Source organism: Anopheles funestus, chromosome 3RL (assembly GCF_943734845.2).
Source record: "Anopheles funestus chromosome 3RL, idAnoFuneDA-416_04, whole genome shotgun sequence".
NCBI classification, from domain to species: domain Eukaryota; kingdom Metazoa; phylum Arthropoda; class Insecta; order Diptera; family Culicidae; genus Anopheles; species Anopheles funestus.
Genome location: NC_064599.1, coordinates 59,304,943 through 59,318,867, shown reverse-complemented (window position 1 = coordinate 59,318,867; position 13,925 = coordinate 59,304,943). Strand labels below are relative to the sequence as shown.

At 46.1% G+C, this 13,925-nt stretch overlaps 5 protein-coding genes across 7 annotated transcripts in view; 1 reads left to right on the top strand and 4 right to left on the bottom strand.

Moving 5' to 3' along the window:
- Positions 1-757: 757 nt before the first annotated feature.
- Positions 758-3,252, bottom strand: LOC125768386 (ATP synthase subunit beta, mitochondrial-like). 2 transcript variants are annotated; one of them, XM_049435976.1, is made up of 2 exons: positions 3,175-3,252; positions 758-3,051 (listed from the first exon to the last, which is right to left on the bottom strand). In XM_049435976.1, the coding sequence occupies exon 2, from the start codon at positions 2,975-2,977 to the stop codon at positions 1,463-1,465; it is 1,515 nt and encodes a 504-aa protein (XP_049291933.1). In that variant the 5' UTR covers positions 2,978-3,051; positions 3,175-3,252; the 3' UTR covers positions 758-1,462. The 2 variants fall into 2 exon arrangements, with proteins under 2 accessions (XP_049291933.1, XP_049291932.1); XM_049435975.1 differs by having other exon boundaries at positions 3,155-3,194.
- Positions 3,253-3,711: 459 nt separating this feature from the next.
- LOC125768398 (peptide chain release factor 1-like, mitochondrial) lies at positions 3,712-5,140 on the top strand. Its single transcript, XM_049436003.1, has one exon. The coding sequence runs from the start codon at positions 3,842-3,844 to the stop codon at positions 5,060-5,062; it is 1,221 nt and encodes a 406-aa protein (XP_049291960.1). The 5' UTR covers positions 3,712-3,841; the 3' UTR covers positions 5,063-5,140.
- On the bottom strand, positions 5,133-5,988 carry LOC125768417 (exosome complex component RRP41). The gene has a single exon (XM_049436043.1). It carries the CDS (start codon positions 5,890-5,892, stop codon positions 5,152-5,154), a length of 741 nt encoding a protein of 246 aa, XP_049292000.1. The 5' UTR covers positions 5,893-5,988; the 3' UTR covers positions 5,133-5,151.
- Positions 5,989-6,316: 328 nt separating this feature from the next.
- On the bottom strand, positions 6,317-13,858 carry LOC125768353 (interaptin). 2 transcript variants are annotated; one of them, XM_049435877.1, is made up of 4 exons: positions 13,741-13,858; positions 7,211-9,612; positions 6,998-7,144; positions 6,317-6,926 (listed from the first exon to the last, which is right to left on the bottom strand). In XM_049435877.1, exons 2-4 carry the CDS (start codon positions 9,518-9,520, stop codon positions 6,678-6,680), a joined length of 2,706 nt encoding a protein of 901 aa, XP_049291834.1. In that variant the 5' UTR covers positions 9,521-9,612; positions 13,741-13,858; the 3' UTR covers positions 6,317-6,677. The 2 variants fall into 2 exon arrangements, with proteins under 2 accessions (XP_049291834.1, XP_049291833.1); XM_049435876.1 differs by lacking the exon at positions 13,741-13,858 and adding an exon at positions 11,424-12,087.
- Positions 9,522-13,925, bottom strand: part of LOC125768391 (sprouty-related, EVH1 domain-containing protein 1) — a 29,443-nt gene continuing 25,039 nt past the window's right edge. The window contains exon 12 of the transcript XR_007418887.1: positions 9,522-9,532. The gene's annotated coding sequence lies outside the window, so the exon portion shown is untranslated. The remainder of the gene's footprint in view (positions 9,533-13,925) is intronic.

The window sequence follows — 13,925 nt, the reverse complement described above, 5'->3', positions numbered from 1 at the left end:
ATCCGATGCCAGCCATGAAACAGTTCAACTATGTTGCAAGAATGCAGGATCTGTTTATATTCGACTCGGAACCAGAATAATGACACCGGCGGATTTTATAAAAAAAAAACAACATAATTCATCATCTCTCTTTCGTAATTAGCCAAAAACAAGAATTATTCGTGCTCATTTTGCTTAGAAACGAAAGTCTTGCTAGTTAAAATGCAATTTTACTCCCATTTGTTGTTGATATGTTTTCTTTTTTATCGCATAACCTTTAATCAATATCAGCTGAGGCAAGACGACATTCCATTACACCCCCCGGTTATGATAATTATGAAACATTTTTACTACAAATTATATGCTTTTCGTCAACTTAATGTAATGGTTTATTACGATGCTTACCGTGGATTACATAAATTTGCACCACAGCCGTAATATAATGTCGCCAAAATAGCGGACTCTCGTGTACAAGATTTTGTTTGTCTTTTTTTTCTTTGCATCTATTTATAACCTTTCCTACGATGACGATGGCAGTGTGCACTTGGGGACATTTCGGTCCGCATTGAACGAACAAACAAATGAAAACTGCATTAAATGAGTGAATATGCTACAAAAAGTAAACATTATAATGTTTTTTTTCCTGCAAAAAACAATGCCCGCAGCGTCATTCCACCAATTCCCATCAATTCCATTCCCCACAAAAATGGATGCAAAGCAAAACAATTCAATTTTCTCAACAGCAACCTTTCCCCCGATCCCAATTAATACATGTAAATTACTGAAACGACAAACTCTGTTATCGATTATGTGTATTTTCGAGCAAATTTAAAACAACACCCACCCTTCCCGCATCACAAACGGTTTAGCACTTGCGGTTCAGCAGGATGTTGTTTGCCGGCTTGCCGGATGTGACACGAACTTTTACTTCATTCGCATTCTTCTGCTGCAATACTTCGGGTGATCAGCTTTTCTCTTTTCTGTTTAAAGGCTCGTCGATTGTTCGTAGTGTTCTTCGTTTTCGAAATGGGACGATTTTCTGCTAGCTTTAGCTGTTTTTTCTTCTACGATTATGACCGGAATGAGGTGACCCGCACAAAATCCGCTGCGTTGGATGGTAAATTTTTGGGAGGAGGTGCATTGCCGGTTCTCGCACAGGGCAGCTCATTCAACACTGGTAGGCAGTCCAGTTGCGCGCACGTTAGAGTAATATGCAGCTCGTTCTCGTTCGGTGGTGATTGTAGAGGAGTTATTTTTTTTTCGATCGACTTTGAAATAACACACATATTCGTTTGCTCGAGGGATTTCGCCTGGATGGTAGTCATGTGTACCCGTGAGCCATAAGCTGGTCAAAACGCATTCTCTTCTCTAAGTAAAATCTAACGGCCAGATTTTGTTATGCTCTCTGAAAGGCCGCTATTCTTCAGACGAATGGCAGCATTTGGGTTTGCCGTTCGAAACGCGAACATGGCAGCTCGATTGCTTAGGCAGCTTCCTTTGCCAGACGCTCGGCCTTCTCGACGACCTCCTCGATCGGGCCGACCATGTAGAAGGCGACCTCCGGCAGATGGTCAAGCTCACCGTTCAGGATCTTGGTGAAGCCCTTGATGGTTTCCTCGAGGGGTACCAGCTTGCCAGCATGACCGGTGAACACCTCAGCGACCTGGAAAGGCTGCGACAGGAAACGCTGGATCTTGCGGGCGCGTGCCACGGTCAGCTTGTCCTCCTCAGACAACTCATCCATACCCAGGATGGCAATAATATCCTGGAGCGACTTGTAGTCCTGCAGAATCTTCTGCACACCACGGGCAATGTTGTAGTGCTCCGCACCAATGATGTTCGGGTCCATGATACGCGAGGTCGAATCGAGCGGATCCACGGCCGGATAGATACCCAGCTCGGCGATGGCACGCGACAGCACAGTGGTGGCGTCCAAGTGAGCGAATGTGGTGGCCGGAGCGGGATCGGTCAAATCGTCAGCCGGCACGTAGATAGCCTGTACCGAGGTGATGGAACCCTTCTTCGTGGTGGTAATGCGCTCCTGCATGCTACCCATGTCAGTGGCCAGAGTTGGCTGGTAACCGACAGCGGACGGGATACGACCCAGCAGGGCAGACACCTCCGAACCGGCCTGGGTGAAGCGGAAAATGTTGTCAATGAAGAGCAGCACATCCTGACCCTCCTGGTCACGGAAGTACTCGGCCACGGTCAGTCCAGTCAGCGCGACACGAGCACGGGCACCGGGCGGCTCGTTCATCTGACCGTACACCAGCGCGACCTTGGAGGACTTGTCCTTCAGCGAGATGACACCACCCTCAATCATCTCGTTGTACAGATCGTTACCCTCGCGGGTACGTTCACCGACACCGGCGAACACGGAGTAACCACCGTGGGCCTTGGCGACGTTGTTGATCAGCTCCATGATCAGTACGGTCTTGCCGACACCGGCACCACCGAACAGACCGATCTTACCTCCCTTCGCGTACGGGGCCAGCAGATCCACCACCTTAATTCCCGTCACCAGAATCTCCTGCTCGACGCTCATCTCGATGAACTCGGGTGCTTCCGCGTGAATCGGAGCGGACAGGTTGGTGTCGATCGGACCGCGCTCATCGATCGGCTCACCGATCACGTTGATGATACGGCCGAGCGTTTCCGCACCCACCGGAATACGGATGGGCGATCCAGTGTCGAGGACGCGCTGTCCACGCACCAGACCCTCCGTACCGTCCATAGCGATGGTGCGCACGGTGTTCTCTCCCAGATGTTGCGCAACCTCCAGCACCAGCCGGGCGGTACGGCCCTGCACTTCCAGCGCATTCAGAATCGGCGGCAGCTGCTCGTCGAACTGCACATCCACGACGGCACCGATGACGGCCACAACCTTGCCCTGTGCTCCAGCGGCGGCCTTTGCCGCTGCCTTAGCCGCGTACGACCGGGCCATAATCTGGTCGGCCCGGATCGCCGCGGACATGAGCGTTTTCATCGAGGAAAACATCTCTTTTCTCGAATGTCACACCCTGTCGCCCGAATTTATGTTGTTTCTTCGGTTCCGCTGGTACGAACGGGCGGCTGGAAAAAAGAAAAACCGGCAAATTAGCACCGAAATCCGCACTGCACTGTTATCTAACAAGATGGTGGCCGGGATGAAAAAGGTGGTTATGTAAAACCTAACCTGCCTTTGGAACGACGTACCTACTCGAAGAAAATTAAAAGAGAGAATAAGGCAAGAAATGGATTCAACCCCCTCGGTATAAACGTCACAGCCGATGTGGAACCGAAGCGGAGCCGAAGTTTGCACGAAGTTTGAACGATCGATCGAACCGCTGAAAATTATTGCAGTTTCGAAATCGAATTCATTTTGAAACATCGGAAAATTCTTTTTACAAATGTTTAGCAAACGTTACATGCGATTTGAGTAGTTTTAAATACTAATTTTGCGTTGTCAATAGTACTTGAATTGTTTTGTTGTAATTTGAACATTATACCAACATTCCATGAACGTGTTTTTGAAGAGCAAATTAATTTGCAGTGGGTGACTGGTTTAAGACACAGTTGTTTGTTCCCATTACGGCGCACCATATTATTGAAACGTTTTGGATATGAAAAATCCCCCCAAAAAAGGAATATTCATCCATTTATGAATCACTACATTATTGAAAACTACACTACAGTATTGAAGCAGGAAATGAAAACATTCCGTCGAATGTCATTCAAGGAACAGTGAAAAAAACACGAAATATAAATCGAACAAATGTAAACAATTGCGGCAAATTTTACCAGAACTAGTAAAAGAAAAACATTTACTCGCACGTGATAACCGAACAAAACCGTGATCAGGGCTGGTGCACATCAAAAAACAATGTTCTTCAACCGGTTGTCACGAATCGTGCTGGCGGGAAGTAAATTTTCCAACGCGATAAGATGTTACCGGTCTTGTGCAATCCCTTCCCCGAGAAATCTTTGCCATGCGGCCAACTTGAACGGACCACTTTTTCAAATATCTGACGATAGGATACAGAAGTATTTGGAACGGTTGCGCCTGGAATACTACGCCCTGAAGGTTCAGGAACAACGCACGAGGAAAGACATTCAACGAATGTTGCTACTGTCCAACGTGGTGGAAATGTACGAACAGCGCAAGATAATCGTTGACAATTTAAGCTCCCTCAAGGAGCTGAAGGATGATAAGGATGATGAGATGGTACAGTTATTGAAGGAAGAACGTGAAGCGTACGGAAGTATACTGCTCCGATTGGACAACGAAATTCTGAACAGCATTCTGTCCATAGACGATGAGGAAGATTACGGTTCGCTCATAATGGAGGTGACGGCGGGCGTCGGTGGACAGGAAGCGATGCTTTTTGCCCGCGAGCTGTTTGACATGTACTGCGGGTACGTGGAATATAAGGGCTGGGAGGTGGAAATGCTCCAGTCGGAGGACACGGACATTGGAGGAACGAGACATGCGACCACGATCATCAACGGTCCAGATGCGTACCGCTGTCTCAAGCATGAAGGAGGCGTTCATCGTGTGCAGCGTATTCCGGCCACGGAAAAGTCCGGTCGCATACATACTAGCACCGTCACGGTGTCCATCATCCCTCGGCCCGATGACTTTCAGGTGGATTTAAAGGAGAAGGACCTAAAGATCGAAACGAAGCGTGCTAGCGGAGCGGGAGGACAGCACGTTAACACGACGGACAGTGCGGTACGGATCGTTCACATACCGACGGGCATTGCCGTCGAATGTCAAACGGAACGATCGCAGCAGAAAAATCGTGAAATAGCAAAGCAGAAGCTGATCGCAAAACTTACGCAGATAGAACTGGAAGCGAGATTTAGCAGTACGCAAGCGCTCAAGAAGTCACAAGTCGGGCAAAGTCTACGCAACGAGAAGATTCGAACTTACAACTACAACCAAGATCGCATTACGGACCACCGAATAGAAGGAGGAACCGCACATAATCTGAAGGGATTTCTGGAGGGTGGTGAACAGTTAGATGACATGATTGAAAAGTTACGACGCTCGCAGCGCCGAAAGCAACTGATGGACATCATCAATCGAGAGTGTGAACAGTGAAACTGAGTCAGCTGCCATTAACACTTAGTCGCCTTGTTGAAGTAGAACCTGAATAATAACACACGGCACGTGTAATTGCATGCAGTTGTTTATTTACTAACGTGTCCCCAGCCTCCTGCCTGTCCAAGATACGTAACGTGCTCACGGACAGTCTGATCGATGACGTTCTGTACCTCGCGACATCCTTTCAGGGCAGTTTCCAGCACCTTTGGGAGATGGTCCAGATGGAACCGCTGGGACATTTCCATGAAGGCGATTTTTCCACTGCTAGGTAGTGATGCGACAGTGAGCGTAGGACCGCCACTCGTTTCCTCGAGATGGGACACATCCATCAGTGGCACGTTACCATTCGCGAGCGATGCCGTGCAGGCGCATACGTACTCCTTCAGACAAATGCCCGCATCAGCCAGTGCCAGAGTGGCGGCATTTACCGATGCACAATAGTTTCCACCATCTGCCTGCAGCACCTCAATGTACACATCGATCTGTGACCGTGGGTAAAGTTCCGTTTTGATCGATGCACTTAGCGCTTGCTTCAAGTGGATCGTCATTTCCTGTGATTTACGATCTCCTCGGGGTCTTCTCTTACGTTCACCGGTAGAAAATGTGGCCATGCTGTACTGACAATTGACGATAACCTCCTCGAAATTGGCCTTCTTTGAGGAAGCTTGATGGGGTCCGTATACAGCAGCCAGAACCTTTGTGTTGCCTTGCTCGACGTACGCGCTACCGTCCGGCTGACTAAATACACCCATTTTACACTTTATTTGGCGGAGTTCGTTTGCCCGACGGCCATCCAATCGAAGGCCTTGATCCGATAATAACTCCATCGTGCGCAAGAATTAATTTGTCTTGGTTGCGGCAGAATACACCGGCGTTCTTCAGCGGGTATGCGATTTATTTATTTGTTTACCATCGCTTGACAGCTTCGCATCCACATGTGGTGAGCACAGTGGGATATGGCCAAAATATTTTTTTTTAAATTTCGACCGTTGAAATTTACAAAATTTGAATTTGAGGCTTTCACTTGCAATTTAAAATTTTTACTGCTTATAATTGCTGCAACAATTACCGATCGAGATATCTCGCATTGTAAAATAATGCACAACAAAAACATAAGCGGGTGATCACGAAAAGTCTGCCCTCAACAAGCAGGAAGATACCTTTGGATTTGATGATTTCATTTTACCATTGCCGAACGAAAGAATTCTCGCTATCTTTTATTTATTTTTATTAGCTATATAGCATAGCACCCCCCAACATTTAATAATATTCTTTCGTTTTACATCACAAAAGCAGTACCAATAGCACAACATTTTTCATTAAATTTTCTGATTTATTCTTCACACGCATCGAGCATGAGAATGAATTTTGGTCATGTTCCATAAGCGCTTGCGCATTCGTGATGGGAAGTAGGAAATGGATGAACAGGACAAATAAATAATTTTTAATTTACATCTTCAGTGATCTACAATCGTTGCCTCAAGTACCGCGTGCGGTTACATGCGGCAGGAGTCACATTTAAATTGCCTCAAGCGTTTTCTAGGAAACCTGACCATCGTAATCGTTGATCAACCGGCAGCAGCCGGTGGCAGATCACGTGATTCGATCACAATTAGTTGTTCCTTGTCCGCAGCACGTTCGACCGTGGACTGAACACACCGACCTGGGCCGGTGAGCAATTCTCCTTGCCGGGGAACGGTGACACGATCAGCTTCTTCGGCGTTTTCGGACTGGCCGTGGCCGAAAGGTACTTCATCGATCCGTTCAGCTTCTGTGGAGAATCGAAGGAGGAAAGCTGCTGTTGTAGGTTTTGGATTGTGTTTTCCTGCTTCTTGTTCAGCTCCTGTAATTTGGCAATTTTCTACAAAGAGAAAAGAGAAACGATCGTGAACAAACGCGTCCGTGTTGGGCGAATCATGCTTTAAAACGTACCGCTTTTAGCTGCTGTTGATCCTTATTACATTCCAGATTTTTCATCTTTTGTCGGTTGTTCTGATTTTCCAGCAGCTCCGTATATTTATCCGATGTCTCTTTGGCAAATTCTTCCACTATGCGAAGCTTTTCTTCCGTTTCCTTTAGCTGCAAATAGAAGATAGATACATTAGTTTAGCGAAGATTTCGCCATACTTTAAACGCACAACGAACCTTATCGATAATTTCCGTCCCATTTTGATCGTGGCCACCCTCGATAATCTCCTGAATCGTACCGAGTGCATCCTTATCCGCCATACCCTCCTGTTCCAGCTGGTTGATGATGTTTTCGATCAAAAAGTTCGGCACCAATCGTTCATCGTCTTCCGCATCGGTGTGACTGGGGCAGTGCAGCTCGGGCGAAGGCTGTGGCACTCGACTCTCATCCTGATTGTACTTCTCGAACTGCTCACACTTAAACCGGATCGTCATGTTCTCCAGCTTGATGTTCTTGTTTTCGTTTTCCAGTTCAAATATTTTCTTATCCTTCGTGTCCAGCTCGATCCGTGCCAGTTCGATACCGTTGGCAAACTCGTCTAGCAATGCCTTCAGATCCTGAATGTACGCTTCCCGGGCATCGTACTTCTTCTTCAGCTCCTCGTACATCTCCAGATAGCGGCCCATGCTCTGTTCCATACGATCGCTGAACAGTTTCCCGATCTGCGACACCGTCAGAATGGCATCCTCCTCCGAGTTCATTAGCTTCTCGAACACTTCATTCTTTTCGCGCATCTCCTTCTCCATCAGGCTGGAAGATGCGTGTAGCGCACCGAGCACTCGCTGATATTCGGTCACCTCCTCGCGCAGCTTATTGTTGGCCGTTTCAATCTCCGTCTTGCTGCGCAAAACCTGCTCCAGCTCTGCCTTCAGCAACTCCACATCACCGTCCGACTTCTTGAGCCTCTCCATCAAAATGTTCACCGTGGAGCGTGTGTTATTGAGCGTCAGCTGATAGTTGTACTTTTCCGTCTTCAGTCGCGAACATTCCAGCGACAAATCACGGATTTCCGTTTCCAGCTCGTCGCGTGACTTTGCACCCGGCTCCAGCTCCACCTGCAGTCGACGTTCCAAATCGGCGATCTTATTCTCGTTGTCCTTGATCACCTCATTGGAAGCTTCCCAAAGTGTGCGCAGATCGCGCTTCTCAAATTCACTCTGCATGATTTCCGTTTCGGCAATCTTCTGACACTTGTCCAACTCCTTCTGCCAGTGCATCTTTTCGCTCGCGAGCGCTGCCGAGATCGAGCTCTGGATAGAAAGCTCCAGTGCCTTCACGCGCTCCTCGTTCTGAATGTCTGCGATGCGGATCTTTTCCTCCGCCTGCTCACCAATTCGTTCGATCTCGCGTTGTTGCTCCTTCTCGAGTCGCTTGATGCGGTCCGAATGTTCCTTGACCAGTTTCGACTTCTCCAGCACGAAGATCGATTCACACTCCTTGATCTTCATCTCGTTCAGCTCCGTCATAGTGGCGAGCTGGGCTTCATGCTTTTTGCACAACGCCGTCAACTCCTGGTTGAGCTCGTTCCGAATATCGTTGCGCATGTCGTCCATCTCGAACTGACGCTCGTTCAGTTCCTCCTGCATACCCGCCACGATCGCGTTCTTTTCCGCCAGAACGGTCAAAAGACGGGCGTTCTCTTGCTTCAGCTGGTCGATCTCCCGGATCGTGTTGCGACCCTCCTCGACGTAACGCATCATGTCCTCCTCGGCCTGTGTCTTCAGATACTTCACCTGCTCCTTCAGATCACGACCCTCGATCACGAGCTCATTCAGCCCGTCCTCCATCAGCTTAATCTCGTCGGTTTTGCGCTGTAGTTCCATATCGTGTGCTTCAAGGATTTCACGCAGCGCAACCATTTCCTCGTTCAGGAAATGATTCTCACCCTCGATCACGTCGTAATCGTTCTGCAGCATCCTATGGACGACGAGCAGCTCATCATACCGAATCTCCAGCTCCGTCTTGGAGTCATGCATATCGCACAGCTGCCGTTCGTAGCTTTGGTGCTGGTTCCGGATCTCCTGCTCGTACTCTTTCACCTTCTCCAGACAACCCTCCGTAATGTGCTGTAGCAATTCGTCCGCCTTCGTGATGCTTGTCAGTTCGCGCTCGAGCAGCACGATCTGGTTATCCTTTTCCGCCAGCAAACTCATCCGTTCCAGTTCGGCACGCTGATGTTCGGCCCGGAGCTCTTGCATCTTGGCCTTCAACTGCTCATTCTCTTCCCGCGCTTTTCCAAGTGCCTCTTTGTTCACATCGATCTTGTTGTAGAGTTGGACGATCGGAGGTACTTTACTCGCGCCATCGGATAGCTTATCCGTTGAGGCTTCTGTCGTTGACGCTAGGCGGTTGGCTTTTTCCTCCTTGGAGGAAGCTTTCTTGGGCGTCAGGTCAGAGATGTGTTTAAACTTTAACCGACGCGGTAACGATGGTGTACGGAACAGGCTTAGTGCGCTTTTCGTTGTCTTTATCGATTCCGCGTCCATGCTGCCACCGATCTTGATTTTATCTTCCTTTTTCGATTTCTTCGGGATCTCCTTCTCTTTTGGTTCAGCAAAAGCTGAAGGAGATGAAACGGCTGTGGGGTAAAATAGTGATAAAAAAGGCATATCATTAGAATTTTTGTAGATTCCTTTAAAAACTTTAATTTGAAATTCTATCCATGAGGGTTATATTTCCTTTTGCATTAGGGAAATTGTCATAAACATCCCGCTGTGTTTAGGCATTCATTTGTAACCACTTGGGTGTCTGTCCCCTTTTCTTAAGTCGCTTCAGCTCGTGCGCAGTCCTTATCTTCCACGAGTCCCGTCTGCCCGATGTTTGGACAGATGGTTTAATGTCACGCATCAGCAAGCAGTAGCTCACTATTTTTCAACACTTGGTGGACGGGTTCTTGCTGTTGGCGCTTCTAGCAAACTAACAATACCAATTGCAGCTTGCCTTCTTTATGCGCTGGACGCCTTTAAACGATCAGGGAGTGAAAAGAAAATTCATATTGTCCGCATACTTCCTGCCCATTGTTTGCTACAGAATGCACGATTCGTCTCAGCGAGTAACTTATTAAACTCGCATAAGAAACATATCGGGATGTATGGAGAAAAAATATTGTTACATTGGAAGAAAAAAAGGACCCAAAATGTGACACTCCTTTTACTGGTAAGAAAGAATGATTAATTAAAAACTCATACGAAACGTATGTCATCATTACAAGAAGATGAAATTCTTTCACCTGAAAAAATGGTGCATTCGGTCCACTCACTATACCAAAAATCGTCCATTAATCATACGCATGAGAGAACAGAACGTGGCGTGACGCGGTTCGTCAATTCTCAAACGCAGAAGAAAGGTGTACATTACCTCTTTGAGTTTCGTTCGTTTGCTTCCATTTCGGGAGGTCTTTCAGGATAAAGAAAAGACAGTTTGTAAAGGTGTGTCTAGTTTGAAAAGGGTGTCCATGCTTGTATGTAACAAAAAAACAAGGGACAGCACCACCCGGAAATGCTTCCGAGGCATCTAATTACTTATAATTACATACACGGCGCACGTGGTCCGTACGAATCCGTTTCCGTTAACGGTCACCATATCTTGTGCTTGGAGTAAAGGATATGGTTTGTTGTGGGGCGAATGATTTTGTTTTTTTTTTGATAAATTCTACGAATGCAGCAAGTAATGTCGTGAGAATGAAAGATAAGAGTCGTGTGGTCAAAACGCGTTAACAGCCGTGTATGTCGCAGATAGAATGCGCGTGCTCAAACGGACACACGCCATGCGTGTCAGGGTTTGAAATAAAGTGGCTTTTTGGGACATGCACCTGCGCGCGATCAGATTAGAATGGTCTAGGAAGAAAAATTTCGGACTAATTTTTTTTCCCTTACCCGAGGACTTAATTTTTTGAGTAAAGATTCTGAACAAAAACCCATCCTTAACAAACATTCCTCTGTAAAGAAGATCCGATAGCGTTTTCGCGGGAAATAACATTCAAATACTTTCTCACGATCGTACCACAGTAGGCGCAGCTCAACAATTCGACCCTTCGTTCGGCCCCCTGTAGACCAGCATACGTAATCAGGCACGGAATTTCACGACAAACAGAACTGTACGGGAACTTTTAATTGTTACGGTTGACTAGGGGAAACTCTTCAAAGAAGCGTCCAAAGAAGCGTTACCAAGGGGACGCAAGTTTCTCACGCAATATCCAGCCAAACGCAACGCATATTGCGCAGGAAGTTAAGGTTCGAATAAAACCAAAGTGCTAGAGCGAAACCAATAGCGAATGGGAAGGAACTAGAATGCATTAGGAAAAAGTGATGATGGTTTGGGAAGGAATATACCATAAGACCCGTACTGAGGGACAAGTAACTGAGCCATAAAACAAAAATCGACACTTACCTGGCACATCGTTGAATCTCTTCAGCTTCGCCTTCGAGAACGACATTTTCAACATTTATATAGAGTTTTGGGTGTTAACCGAGGGTTATAAACGAAACAAAACAGTGAAGAAAAAAAAACCGCGCAGAAACACTTTTGCAACGGCGTGTAACACTTGAGCAAAACGAGTTCAAACAAGGCGTAAATGATATGCCAACGCTAATAAACCTTTCGGCAACTTAATAGAACGAAACTTAACAGTGAATCAAATTTGTTTTTTTGTACATAACACGTGAAGTAGACGGGTTTTTGGTACACTACTACTGCTCGGTGCACATATCATCTGCAAGTTTGGTGGAGTTTTTCACGCACTCATGATCGTGTGACTGATCGGGCTGTGATTAGTTATCAGGTAGATTGTTACACAATTGTAACAGCCAGGACTCTCTCACACTATTCAATCACATAGTTCAGTATCGTTTTCGTGCTATAGTAATGTTCTATTTTCTATGTCCCTTTCCGTTTCAATTAGCAGAACACAAACCACTGAAACTCAAACACCTAAACTAGAGCCAAAGTCCGAAAAAAAATAATCGTTTGGAGTGAAACTTTGCCTAACCGACGCCTGCGATGCGTTCCTAACCGTGGTTCCGTTACGAATAAAATGTATACCTCCGTCGAAACAGCTCAAACGGCAACGGTCGTCGATGTGCACCGACAGCACACCGGGCTGCTTTTAGGGTTCCCTGCACGCACACAACGATACAATCGCCCGTATATGCATCGGTACGGACCACAAGCGGGTACGTTGCAAGGGGATCGAGAACCCTTCCTGCGTACAGCAAACGACCCTAAAACGAAGGAAGGAAGGTAAACAGACGGGACATCTTTTGCTTGGCGCGTGTCGTAAAGAAATCCTGTAGAAAAGCCAAGGAGCGATCCTTCTTTGCAGGACTTTCAATTCGTTGCGCACTGTTTGCCGTTGGCGGGATTCGGAAAGCCGTTAAACGTCGCATGCACGGGCGAAGATCGTTAGTGCACCGGTAGCGTGTAAGGGACGATTATCCGTACCGTCATGTACGATAGCTGAAGTTGTGTAAATCAATGATTATGTGCCAGTGTGCTCCGATTCCTCAAACATCTGCCTGAAGATCATAAAACGAAGCAGTTTGATAAAACAAGAAATGGGGTTACGAGGTGCAAGAAATTCGATTTAAATTGTGATGATATGCTGCTAAAGTAAAACAAAAGAATCGAATATTTTTAGCAGTACATAAGAAAATAATATTTGAAATAAATATAAGGCTTTCCTTTTTGAATTACGTTTTTCTAAATGAGCTAAAAATATCGTTTAACTTGTGGAATTGAAATTGATTAGTGGAGGCTTGTTACCATTATCAATCACCAGCACAAACGCGCAGCTTTGATATCCCAAGGGCAGTTCGACGTGTGTACGAAAACATATTGCTTAAACATAAATTACAAGATTTTTTTTCTTCCATTCAATACCTTTCATTGTCGTCTCAAGGCATGCAATTGCAATGCGACGTTTGCTTTTTGCTTTTGCTCTTGCAGTTCAAGTACAAGTACAGCTGCCCATACATTTTGGAGGGAAACCGTTTGTATGGCTATCCTTAACCCGCGGTGTCTTTCTCTTAGGTCCCTTTTCCAAGGGGTACTCTCAAAAGACGGCGGGAATCCAACCGCACACGGTTTAAGCATAGGGAGCCACATACAAGAAAAAGCGAGATCCTCTTGCCTTTAATACATTATGTACTTCGTAGGTACAATCAGCTGGTTTTTGCTTTCGTACGCAATTGTTTAAGCTCGTTGTCACAAGAAGGACATCGTAAAGGAAACGATGCAAAGGCGAAGAATGTGTGAAACAAGACGGGGAAGAATATACGGTAAAAATGGAATGTAAGAAATGAATTAAAGAACCCAGGACGGAGGGATTGCCTGCCAGACAGGATAAGACCGGATGAGCGTAAAAGGAAACGGATAAGAATGTTGCAATGTTTCAAGAATGGAAGAAAAATATCGCAAAAGAACCGGGAAGATGCAAAATTTTAATCATCCGGACGGTCCTGTCAACGATTATGGTAATTTCTTATCCCGAACCAGTAAAGCCGGTTTAAATAGCCAGAACTCATTTGAAGTATCGGAAGGACCCAAACCGTCCAACCGTATTAGAATAACAATATGGTTAGAAATAGAAATATGGTTTGTTGAATTTGCGCTCTTTTTTCTTGCTATCGTTCCCTTTAATTCCCGTAAATCGGTTTTGTCATGCAGCGAAATTTTGCTATCATTATAATCATGGAGAGAATGGACTTACGTTAAGATATGTTAAATCATCGTAATTTTGCCTGTTTATGTGCTGTTTTTTACTCGTTTCAATGGAACAACCGCTGCAGAATTCTATTTACACAATATGAGCCACAATATAGTGCATCCAATCTACAAATTGATCACAATTAACCCATATTTTGCGGTGAAATCATAATTCAAGCTACTATTAAT

Coding starts and splice junctions, on each gene's coding strand:
- LOC125768398 (XM_049436003.1), top strand. CDS start 3,842: ATGTTCTTCAACCGGTTGTCACGAATCGTGCTGGCGGGAAGTAAATTT.
- LOC125768417 (XM_049436043.1), bottom strand. CDS start 5,892: ATGGAGTTATTATCGGATCAAGGCCTTCGATTGGATGGCCGTCGGGCA.
- LOC125768386 (XM_049435976.1), bottom strand. CDS start 2,977: ATGTTTTCCTCGATGAAAACGCTCATGTCCGCGGCGATCCGGGCCGAC.
- LOC125768353 (XM_049435876.1), bottom strand. CDS start 11,478: ATGTTGAAAATGTCGTTCTCGAAGGCGAAGCTGAAGAGATTCAACGAT. Junction 9,613..11,423: donor GAGATTCAACGATGTGCCAG/GTAAGTGTCGAT, acceptor TTTACCCCACAG/CCGTTTCATCTCCTTCAGCT. Junction 6,927..6,997: donor ATCAACAGCAGCTAAAAGCG/GTACGTTTTAAA, acceptor TTCTCTTTGTAG/AAAATTGCCAAATTACAGGA.